General features: G+C 40.1%; 1 protein-coding gene across 3 annotated transcripts in view; it reads left to right on the plus strand.

Moving 5' to 3' along the window:
• ZFYVE21 (zinc finger FYVE-type containing 21) overlaps window positions 1-12,748 on the plus strand; it is a 33,675-nt gene that overhangs the window by 18,814 nt on the left and 2,113 nt on the right. For 2 of the 3 annotated variants that reach the window (XM_038406311.2, XM_043516410.1), the window contains 3 exons: window positions 1,202-1,293; window positions 2,186-2,239; window positions 4,812-4,954. In XM_038406311.2, the coding sequence (XP_038262239.1) occupies window positions 1,202-1,293; window positions 2,186-2,239; window positions 4,812-4,954 (289 nt within the window). The remainder of the gene's footprint in view (window positions 1-1,201; window positions 1,294-2,185; window positions 2,240-4,811; window positions 4,955-12,748) is intronic. The other variant, XM_038406312.2, reaches the window with a different exon arrangement.

Raw genomic sequence — 12,748 nt, forward strand, 5'->3', positions numbered from 1 at the left:
CTTCTGAAAGAAGAAAGCCTGGTCCTAGAGGAGGAGAGGAGAATCCGCTGACCCCAAGGTTGTGGGGTTAGGTGGTAGGAAGAATGGAGAGGCAGTGTAGGGCCCCTCGCCTCAGTGGGGGATGGAAGTGATTGGTTGCTAGTGGACACCTGGCGTGCAAAAGACCAGGTGAGTGTCCTGTCCCTTTCTTTGTGGGAGAAGGGAAGCTCCTTTGTGGGAGATGAAACAGCTAGGGGGATACCTTCAGATAATTTTGGCAGGTTCTTAATTTAAACTCCTACAGCCAGAGGGAGGTGGAGTATTCCCCTTATTGGAGGTGAATAGAATAGAGGGTGGGTTGGTTGGTTGATGGTGAATAAAAGTGGAAAGAAATTATAGTGTAATCTTAAACAAACTGCCTACTGTCTAGTATCGGGGGGTAGCTGTGTTAGTCTGTAACCACAAAAACAACAAGGAGTCTGGTGGCGCCTTAAAGACTTCTTCCATGAAAGCTTATGCCCAGATAAATTTGTTAGTCTTTAAGATGCCACCAGACTCCTTGTTTGTTTGCCTACTGTCTGTAGTTTTTGTTCGTTTTTTTTTAACCACGTTGGGATAGGTGCAGTCTTCCGTTGTATGTTTGTATAGTTCCTAGTACAGTGGGATCTCAACCTTAGTTGACCTGTAAGTGCTATTGGAATATAAATAATGAGTTGCCAACAATAATGGGAAGGGTACTGGTTGAGAGGGCATGAGAGGAAAAATTTAACCATTGAAAAAATTGTTTCAAAATGTTTTGTTTTAAAAACTGAACTCATGCATAAGGTTCCAGCCTCCACAGAGCTGAGTGATCCTCAGGTTATAGATGGTTAGACAATCTCGTTCAAAATGCCTCAGTCACTTTCTCTCTTGAGGATGCTCTGCAGGAAGTTTTGCAAGAGGCACCTGGCAGTCTGGCCCATAGCTTTCAACTGGCTTTAATTGAAGATCAGAAGGTTGGTGGAGGGCAATGTTTCTTTGGCTGGTTGTTTTTTGTGTTAAAAGCTTTTCTTATCTTTACAGCTTGTGACTGTCTGTAGTAATTAATTCCTGTGAGGTCTGAGTTAAAGTACTTAAACTGCCAGGATTCTGTTGGTAGAACCTGTTTCTCTTGAATCAGATTAGTTTTCAAGTTCACAAAATGACACACTTGTAAGAAACAATGTTTTCTTCTGTTGTGTAGATATCTGTTTCTGGATGGAGACAGCCATTATGAAATTGAAATTGCACAGATTTCGACTGTCCAGATACTTACCGAGGGATTTACTCCTGGAGGTAAATCTTGCAATGAATCTAAACTAATGGTCATAAGTTAGAAATTCGCAATGCTTTTCCTTAACCTAATAAAAACAATACACCTTCTTTTGCAATGACAACTCAGATATGGGTGCTTCATTTTGCTCTGAGTACAGCAGCAGCATTTGGAAGCCTATCCTTGTGGCTGCTGACAGTAGCATTTTAGAAAAAACTCAAGAATTCAGAATTGATTTCTGACCTTTTGATCCTCACCCAGTAGAACTTTGTATCTTGAATCAAGTGACGGTGGGCATCTGCCCTGCTGCCACTTCCTACTGCCTGAACCATAGAGATGCACTCTAGATTGAGTACGGGTAGTGGCGGGGAAGAACTTTTAGTCATCAGAATGGAAAGTACCAGGACCTAGCTGTGGCCTGCTTTTGCTTGAAGCCAGCATTATAAGGGACAGACTCTGGAGTTGATGGGAGTGCAGTGTTGGAACCACAGATTGGCACCAGTATTATCAAATTAACAAACTGTTAACTATATCTAACTGGTATGTGGTTAACCAAACAATTACGCAGAGTTTTACTTTTCACCTGACCCCTGATTGTGGCCAACCAAAATCTGAATGGGGTAACTAACTTTTATCCACGTCCTACAAAATATGCTCATCAGGCACAAACCCAGTATTGGAGTACAGTAAATAAAAAATGGGTACAAGGATTTTGAAAGTGATTCTTTACCATTAATAATTTTGTCAAGTACTACTGGACTTTCATTGTAAATCTCACATCTGTGGAATGTGGGACTAGTGTAGTCAATCAAATGTGTGGCTATTTGAATGTATCTTAATGCTCCTTTAATTTCCTTATTCACTGCTCTTCTGACTAATTTTTCTTCTCACTGCTTGCCTATCTTCTTGATGTAGAAAAAGATATTCACACTTATACCAGCCTTCTGGAGAGCCAACACATTACTGAAGGTCAGCAATGTTGTTGTGAACTTGATTCACCTGAGCATGCTGTTATGATGCCCTTTTCAGTGCTGCTTTCTTCCTCTCCTCTTTGCCATCTGTAGATCTTACGAAAATTAATTTTGGGCAACCTGTGTTTAAAAGTGTTAGATTTTAAACAACATGTATTTTGTGTGATGCCCTTAGAAAGAATAGGAACACAGAGATTATCCAATCTAAATTCTAAAGTGAAGAACATTTTGACTATTGGAGGATGACTTAAAATACTTCTGCCTTGATCACGGCTCCCTTAAATCATGTATTTGTGACTCTTCTCCTTGCTGACAGGCACTATGCATAGCTCACTTCCTATTGTACAAATGGGTGAGCACTAGAGCATTCACTTCCTGAAGTAACCAAAGTACTGCTGCTCAAGATGGGAGGATGGGTAGAGGAAGTAAGGTGTGGATGTGTTGAACGTTGGTTATAGAATAAATGAGGAAGCAGAGGGAATGAATGAATGAAGGGGTAAATGGAAGGAATAGAATAAGTGGTGGAAAATGAAACAGAAGAGACTGTCCTCAGAGGTCTTAAACTTGATCTCGGCAGTCACTCATTCCTCATAAAGAGGCAATTACGGGGAACACTAGCCTTGACATTGGAAACTATTTTAGAATATCTTTAGCATGCATCACTGCAATTTCATGCAAAAACTACCTCTAATTAACGTGCCAAATTAATGAAACAAACTTACACTTCATACAAAAAGTGACCGGTATTTAGTATCGCTTTGGAGTTGTAGGTCTATAACTAGGGCAGTTTAGTTTCTTTCACTTATGTCTCATGAAGAGAAAATATTGGTGCTTCAAACAGTGTGCTGTTGGGTCAGTTTCTAGACCAAAGCAATAGTGAAATCACAATAGTGAGCACAAGTTGGAAGCTTTGTTCTAGTCCTCGTAATGAAATATTGTAAATAAATTGATTTTTCTTTAAGTATCTTTGGTAACAAATACATAGGCAAGTGTGCATATTCAACATGGATTATCATCTTGCTATTCTGCTTCAATATATGATCTTAACGCTCGTCTTGTGTAGCTGGGTATGTAGAGTATATGTACTTGAAATGTATTGCAAATGTAATTAGCATGTCATGAGATTTTTAAAAATGGATATTCGTAAAAATCTTAATTTTGGATAGTCAGTACATTTGGCATGACTTTATTCTTAAGCTAAGGATTGTCTGCCCTTTTGAGGGAGGGGAGAAGCTATTTATTTTATGCCCAAGTGGTGTCTGAGGTTTTTTTTTGGGTGGAAAGATGGGTTTGTGACTAAGCAAATCATGAAGAGAAAATACAGGTCACTATATTTGTTTTTCTCCTGTCTTGCTGTGTGGTGTATCGTTTATGTAACCTACTGCTGACACTTGCTTAATAGTAGATCAGATCAGTGTCATGTAATCACATTTGCAACAGTCTGAAATTGGTCAAGGTCCCAGTACAGTGAAAGTTAGGCACTCGGTTTTATAATCCAACTAGGTAAATTGGAGAGGGCAGAGGAATCCTGTTGCTCCTTTTGCAGAGATTGAAAAATATGTTAACTAATAAATGTAATTATGGAGTTTGTGGTTCAGAAGCTTGGTGCAAGATTATCTTTGTGCCTGGATTTCTCTTGGATAGTGCCATAAGGACACAGACCCCTTAAGGCCCTACCCCATCTGCAGATAATCTTTTCATTGAAATAAATGAGGCATTTGTCTACATAAGGAACATTGGATCAGGCAGGTGAGGTGACCTGCAAGGAGATTGGTTTTTGAAGGTTCTGGTGATTTAGTTAATCCTAGAAGAGTGTACTAAATGCCCCAAACAATAAGGTGCAAAATGTTACAGTATGAAAGATATGGCCATCAGTACGTGTTTATTCCATACGAACCTTTCTTTAACTTTTAGGCTAACCTGATTCCAATGCGCGTTCCTCGCTTCCCTCCTTGTCTTCACTGGGTGGCCTATTAAGAACAACACAGCTTAAAATCACAGCTAGAATATAAATTATATAAGGTAGTGTGCTCTCCCACACACTTCTTGAGTGAAGCCATCCTCTGTGGTGGACGCACCCCATATGCTGATACTTTCAGGAGTTATTTGGCCTTGTAGGTTTCCACCATGAGGCCACCTGCTCTCCCACCTATCTGGTGGAGACCAGAAAGCCTTCAGACTTCCTATCAAGCAAGGACCCTTTTTTTTTTTAATTAAAATATGAACAATGGTTAAATCTGACAAGAATAACAACTTCCATTGTTTGCAGACTGCAAGATACTGTGGTGAATTACCATGAATTTTATTTTTAAGAATTTAGCTTCTCTGAGTGATATTCTGACCGTGCATTCTTGGCTTTGGGTTGTGGTAACACGTTGTGGTTCATACTCGCACAGTAGCGTACAATAGCAGCAGCTGTTAATGCAAGACATTTAAAGCATTTAAATGGGTTGGGAATGAGTTATATTGGTGATTATGGACAGAACATCCTCTTCTTTTGTTTCTCAGGTGGCTAATGCTTTGCTCTCCTACTGCTTGTTCAGGACTCTACTTTAATTTTCCCTTTTCAGGAGGCAATAGTCGTGCCACAGGTATGCTCCTGCAGTATAAGGTACCAGGGTCAGAGGAGCTCACACAGATGAAATTTACTGCCAGTGAAGACTTCAATTCTAACAAGAAGCTGTCAGCAGCCTGGCTAGCAGCTATGCATAAGGTAACTTGTGTAAAATACATTTAATGTTTAAAATTGATCACCTTAAGTTTGGTCACCATTTGTGTACAAAACAATTAGTTGTGACTGTACTATAAATAGTACATAACCCATCTTACACTAGATAGACCATACTCTGACTACAGCACTGACTTCTGCTGAGATCTCAAACTGCTGGTTTGGCATCTAAATGGGTTGGGGGAAACTGAGTGGTTACATCAAGCAAGGGAAACTCTCTTTACTCTGGAGCTTTAATGTTTGGTGATATGTGGATTTCCAGATGCCATAGATTGATTGATACTCCATATTTGACAAGATTACAAACTAGAGCCTTCACTTCCAAGGGTTTCATCTTGTATGCCCACTAGTCAGTCACCCCCCCCTTCCCCCCCAGAAACCTGAATTAGGTTTCCCTTAGTCTTGTGTAATAATCCTGGAATCCAATGTAGTTCACTTTCATAACCCAAAAAACTGTAATATCTATGGGTAAGAACAGTGCACTGTGTGTTCAGACCTAAGTAACAGGGGGAGTGAGATAATGTATAGAATATATCAAACAGCAGACAGGGCATGTTGTTAGTACGCTAACAGAACACCAGATGCAGGGGGAGAACATAATCTTGCTTAAACTTTAATGTCTACATTGTGAAACAGTTATAAATCAGTGAAACTAGACCAGCTGGCCATATCTTTCATACTGTAACATTTTTTTAAAAGTCAGGAATTTGGTTTCTATAAGTTCCAAAGTTATCTTTATTCTTAATGCTAAATAGATAGAGGGACTTTGGAATACTTCATAGATTTTAAGAACAGAAGGGACCATTGTGATCCTGTATTACACAGGCCATAGGATTTTTTCCCAAAATAATTCCTAGAGCAGATCTTTTAGATAAACATCCAATCTTGATTTAAAAATTGCACAATATTCCAGCAGCAGTTTCACAAGTGCCAAATACAGAGGTAAAATAACCTTTTTACCTTTTTGGTAAATCCTAATTGGGATTCCTCTGTTTATGCATCTGAGGATCTCAGTAGCCCTTTTGTCCTCAGTATTGCACTGGGAGCTCATATTCAGCTGATTATCCACCATGAGCCTCAAATCATTCAGTCACTGCTTCCTGTACTGTAAACTTGGCCTACATTATTTGCTCATAGCTGTATACGTTCACAGTTGGTTGTATCAGTGACCTGTTGTCTTCATTATCACTCCCTCAACCTTTTTGTGTCATCTGCAAAGTTTATCAGTTGATTTGGTTTTCTTCCAGAACTTCAATAAAAATGTGAATCTGTTTTGCATTAACTAGTAGTTAGTAGTTGGGTACAGTTAATCCTGGAGTATAATGAACTATACAGGGTGAATTGACAAGTAAGGAGAATAAACATCTGCCTGACTTGCAAAAATCTGTATAGTTCATAACTGCTCTGAAACACTGCATCCTCTATAAGATCTGTTTCCTGATTCCTGGACTTTTAGAACTTTGATTCCCAGCTAAGACTTTTTTTTGTTTATCATCCAGCACAATGGGACCCCAATCCTGATTGGGACTGCTGGGGGCTACCATGAGATAGATATAGATATAGATATAGATATATGCTGCTCCAAATTGTTAAATTTATTTCACAAATCAGCCCTAACCTTGAGGAAATCCCAAATAAAATTTTAGTTTTGGAAACGGATATTAAAAACAGCCATAACACATTCTGAAAGGATTTTGGATTAAAGGTTAGATTAATGTTGGAAAGCAGAGTGGATTGATTTAAATCAGTGACATAAATCAGATTTAAATAATTTAAATCAGCAAGTAAAAAACTTTGATTTAAATCTATTTTAATCTTATTTTGCATTTGTCCTTATTTTCCTAATAAGTTTGATTCTTATTGGTTGGTAACCATTAAAACATGTTGACTTGCAAGTAACTTCAGCCTTTTACTCTAAATATGGTGGTACTTTTTGCTGAGGATACATTATCTGTACAGTGTAAGATACGTAATTGCAATTATTCAGATTATTAACTTTTTACATTTGTTAAAATGGTGACTGATACATTTTACTAGACTTGGGTAAAGCTCCATTTGGATGAAAATGAGAATTCAATTAAAAATGCACAAACATCACTTTTTAATTTTTATATTAAATCAAACTACCTTAAATGTGCTGGATACATAAACGGGATTTTAATACAGTTTTGATATACAAAGCTAAGTGACTTATTTAACAAAGTATTATCTGTAGCTAGTGAGTTGAACTGATTGTTTCTGGTCACCATGTCCTTCAAGATCTTAGAACTAGTAGACCAAATCCTCTCACACCTCACTTTAATTCATGGATTGAAAGAGGGAAAACAAGCTTTACTACTTTTAACTCCTGGCCGGTTTCTTAACTTTCCACTAGTTATTGAACTGAACTAGTAGAACAAGCTGAAAAGAAAATATTTCCTCTGCACCTGCAGAAGAGGCTTCTGCTGTCAAAAGCTAGTTTAGCACTTCACCAAATCATAGTTCCAAGTGCTTAGCCAGTGATTTCCACCAACCAGTTCAGTAGCTTTTCTCCCCCGCTCCTTTTAAAACTGTCAGCAAAGATGTACTCTGTTAGAGAAGAAAATATATACTGGCATGTGAGTGTTTTTTGTTGTTTTTTTTAATTAAACTGCCTTAATAATTAAAGGCTAGATCTTCCTGCTTTCCAAGTGTGGGACTGACTCACTCCTCCACACTCCAACAAAATGTCAGTGACTTTTTCACATCTGCCCGGATCAGCCAGGTAACAGTCTCTTTATCCTAGATGAGCCTGAGACTGCCTCCACATCTGATATATAAAAAAGGCAGGTTCTTAGATGCATTAATTGTCTGTTTAACATGTCAGTCATGAAAGCCAAGAGCATACTACTGTAACAGTTTCTTTCAACTGGCAGTGTGGCTTCTCCAAAAGGAAGGGGAAAGCTGCAGAGTGAGTTAGCATTATTGTAATGACTAGATGGGTTTGTTACATTTATTTTAAGCTGCACAGTCTGATATATTTAACTTTTTAATATTCCCAAGCCACCTTCCTTAAGAGTATTTCAAGAAAATCAGAATGTAAGTTCCCATCCATGAAAGTGTGAACTGAAGTCCATCTAACTTGACTTCCTCAGTGTCCTGAAATCCTATTGAAAGCTTCTGCATTTTCATTTAAGAAGTTCTTTCCCACAAAATCAGTCAGTTGCTACTATGGAAACTTCCATTTCTGTGCCATTATTAAAGCTGTTAAGTGGAAGGGAAGAGTCACTCCATGCCTATTCTTTCTCTGCTTCCCTTTTCCTGAACTCTAGAACAGTTAGTAAAAAATCTAAGACTCACTGATTTGTACAAATATTTTAAAGTTCAGCTTGAGAGTATTCCTAAGCAGGAAAATAATAAAATTCCAGTAGGGAGCCTCATCTTAAATCTTAACAGAATGAGGGACTAGAGCAGTGATACTCAAACTGAGGCTCTCAAGCCACCAGTGGCTCTTTAATGTATCTCCTATGGCTCTTTGCAGCACATGATATTAAAATGCTGTCTGATTTAATTATTAGCCACTCATGATGCTTTTACTACATTAACCAGTTGTAGTTGATAAAATAATACTTTGGTCAATCGTTTGGGGGGGGTGTACATACACACAGACTTCTCACTTAGTCGTCCCGGTTAACGTTGTTTCGTTGTTACATTGCTGATCAATTAGGGAACATGCTCATTTAAAGTTGTGCAATGCTCCCTTATAACGTTTGGCAGCTGCCTGCTTTGTCCACTGCTTGCAGGAAGAGCAGCCTGTTGCAGCTAGCTGGTGGGAGCTTGGAACCAGGGTTGACCGGCAGCCCCCCTATCAACTCCCCGCTCCCCTAAGTTCCCTGTGCGGCAGCTGCCCAGCAGGCTATCAATTGCTGGCAGTTCAGCTGTCCCTCCCCCCACTGCCATGTGCTGCTCCTGCCATCTGCCTTGGAGCTGCTTCCCAAGCCTCCTGCTCGTTGGGGAAGAGGGGAGCCAATGTCAGGGTGTGTTGTCCCTGTTTTCCCCCCACCCCCCGGCTCCTGCACCCATAGAGTGGTGGGTGGTGACACAACACGACTCGGGATGGAGGAAGCTTGCTGGCTGCAGCTGCTGTCTCAACTTCCTGATCTACTTAAAAGGGCCGTGTACTTAGAGTAGTGTCAGGCTACTTAAAGGAGTAACGTGCAACACACACACACACACACACACACACACACACACACACACACACAGTGTGTCTCTCTGCCATGCTGTCTCCCCTCCCTCCATTCGTGCTGCCTTGTAGAGTGTGAGGCTGCATTAACGTGTTAACCCTTGAAGGCTCAGCTGAATGCCAGTTCATCATTTAGCAGTAAGGCATTCCCTGGGAAATATCCCACCCTCTTCCACCCTCTAACTTCACCACCTCAACCAAGCTTCACAATCGTCATTGCTGTGTACAGTTTTAAATTGTTTAAAACTTAGAGTGTGTGTGTATGCATAATAATTAGTTTGTCTGGTGAAAAAAAATTTCCTGGAACCTAACCCTCATTTACATTAATTCTTATGGGGAAATTGGATTCATTTCACTTAGTCACATTTTTCAGGAACATAACTACAATGTTAAGCAGGGAGTTACTGTATATAATAAAAATAGTAAATGAAACAATGAATTCACACTATTATCTTTTGGATAATATTGATTGCTAATTTGGCTCTTGAACCACTGAGGTCAGAGTATCGCTGGCCTAGAGTGTCAAAACTGCCAAACCAAGCTCTGCGTGTTGGGATACTGGCAGTGAACGTTCAGTTCAGCTGTTACCATGTCTTACAAGGGGGCAGACAATCTAATCTTCATCTATTCCTCTATTTGATATAAATGTGTTTAGTTACCACAGTTAGTAGTTGATCTGGGATGCAATCAGTAAAGAATTAAAGCACAGCAACATAATACCAATCACTTGTCAGACTTTTTTTCTGGAGATTACAGTTTGGTTGACAAAGGTAACTGGCATACTTCTGTAAGGCATTTGATTTAATACTTTATTTTATGTGCTGCAGATTCTGTTTTGTTATATCACAACTAGCTAGCTCTCTAAGTAAGTGGGGAATCATAGTCCATTGGGAGGGTTTCCAGTCCAATTTGTTCTTAGTCCACTGCTGTTCAGTATCTTATCAGTGATCTGGAAGTGAACAGTCAGTCTTGGTAAAGTTTGCAGATGGTACAAAATTGGAATGGTAAATAACTGGTCAGTTCTACAGAGTGATCTAAGCTGGGTTTACTTGAATAACGTGTTTTTATACAGCTTAAGGCAAAGTTCTACATCTAATAACCAAGAAAGTAGGATGGGGGGAAAAGTGTTTTTAAAAGCAGTGACTGGGAAAAGGACTTAGGAGTCATGGGAGATCACCAACTGAACACAAGTTCACCGTATGATGTTGGACTAAGAGCAAATGCAATCATTAGATGAATAGGGAGTGTAATGGATATATGGGACAGATATGTCTTGACTAATTGTTCCTTCTGGCTCTCAAATTAAAAAAGCTATCTACCCGTTTATCTCAAAATAGGATCCACCTATGAGGACAATAAGAAAATGGTTCACATCATGTGACAATAAGGACCCACAGATCCGCCAAGGTTGAATGTTCCCCTTTCCAGCTACAGAACTTAAAATAGCTAAATAAGTATAATCACCTAGGCAAAAATCTCTCCTAAATGCATATGTATAAACCTCTTTCTCTCTCCCTAGTTAAAAAGAATTCTGAGTTTCCAATCAAAAGTGGCCTGTTGCACATTGCATGGGTCAAGAAGTGATGATGGGTGGGGAAGCTCAAGTTTAAAAACTTAGAACTGTGGCTATAAAATTGAACGTTAAATTGGGCTGTTACCCCCAAGAAATCAAAGCCCCATGTTTTCATCCCAAGTTATAAACTGTACATTGTTTCCTTGTAAATCAAATTTATCGTGAATAATCTTTAATCCAAAATTAGAAATAGCACATTTGTTTGCATTGTGAGTCAGATCTATATCCTATATGTGGAAAATGACACTTGTTCTGTTGTAAGTCCTAAATAATGTGAAATGCATATTGTAATCAAAGAATGTATGGAGTATGTTCTCCACATCTAGAAGGTTGCAATAAAACCAACAAAATCCTTTCAAATTGTTGAACTCTTGAAGTAATAGGAAATGACTGGCACAAGGAATCAGAAATGTAAAGATATACAGCAGGGTATAACTCTGGGATGTTAAGAGAAATTGCTCAGAGTGGAGGATCCCAATTGGTTGTACAGGCAAATAATAGTTTTTTAATTGATTCAAACTTAAAGCCTCTGCTAAGAAAAGGATGAAGGAAACTTGTTATACCCCAACAACCATGTACTAGATACCAATGGAAGCAGGAGAAACAAACCTCAAATCTGAGCACTACTTGTTATGCCTCCTATAGGAATTGGAGGTGGCCCTCTCCAATAGGCACTGAAACTAGGGTGTATAAAACTTGGGTTCTGTCAACTCTGAGTACATAGTGACCTAACACAAGTAGCTGCAAAATCCTAAATGCAACCAATATCCAGTTCAGTCATGTGGAAAGGACTCTCCCTCATCCTGAGATTAAGAGGATAAACAGAGATGGTGAAATTTCATTTCAAATACAAAGATTGTATTTCCCCTTCCATTCTTTAATATAAATAACTGTAGGTTAGCTTGCTGAAACTCTTTAGTTAGTGTCTCAAGTAATCATATTTTAGATCTATTTGTTTGGATTTCTAAAGGAATAAGGGATTGAAAAGAATTGTTTTAAGCAGTTGCTTTTAATATTCTAAACTAGTCCCTTTTGGATGTGGTTAGTGCCTTAAAGACAAGTGTACCTTTGGAAATGTGATGTTTTAGGTACTAAAGAATTGAAAATTGTTGATCAGTAAATGTAATAAGAAATATAGGTAATTTGACTGGTCTTTGATATAACGACTGAGCCTCAATTCTAGTCTTTGATAATTGCTTGCAAGACTATTGTGTATGTGTGTGGTACACACGGTTGTGTCTGTTTTTGAGTAATGAGCTGTTGATTATATACTAATGTGGTTCTCGGTAATTTTATTAAATTCTTGGTTAAGAATAAGCAAGTTTCCCGATATGAGAGATACTGGTCAAGTTAAAAATTGACATGACAAGACCTCAGTGTTCAACTAGTAAGCTAACACTTTCTGTACTTTGAGATTATCCTATTAGATTGAGGAGGGCAAACTATCCGGCCTGTCAGGGCTTTGTCTGGCCTGCAGGATTGCCACCCCCATGGTGCAGCGAGGCTAAGGCAGGCTCCCTGCCTGCTCCAGAAGTGGCTGGCACCATGTCCCTGCAGCCCCTGGGCGGGAAAGTGGGGGGGGGGGCCGCAGAGGGCTCTGTGTGCTGCCCTCGCCTGCAGGCACCACCCTCCGCAGCTCCCTTTAGCCAGGAACGGGGAACCGCAGCCAATGGGAGCTGTGGGGGTGGTACCCCCAGGTGAGGGCAGCCCGCAGCAGAGCTGCCTGCCCCACCACACCCCCGGGAGCCACTGCTGGACACTTCTGGGAGCGGCACAAGGCCAGGGCAGGCAGGGAGCCTGCCGTAGCCATGCTGCCACCCTGGAGCCGCTCCAGGGAAGCAGCGCTGGGATGGAGCCTGCATCCCAACCCCTGCCCTGAATCCCCTAACCCCTTGCTCTGAGCCCCTTCCTGCACACCGCACCCCCTCCCACAGCCTGCACTCCCTTCTGCACCCCAACCCCCTGCCCCAGCCCTACATTCATGGCCCTGCATACAATTTCC

Source organism: Dermochelys coriacea, chromosome 6 (assembly GCF_009764565.3).
Source record: "Dermochelys coriacea isolate rDerCor1 chromosome 6, rDerCor1.pri.v4, whole genome shotgun sequence".
Classification (NCBI taxonomy): Eukaryota; Metazoa; Chordata; order Testudines; family Dermochelyidae; genus Dermochelys; species Dermochelys coriacea.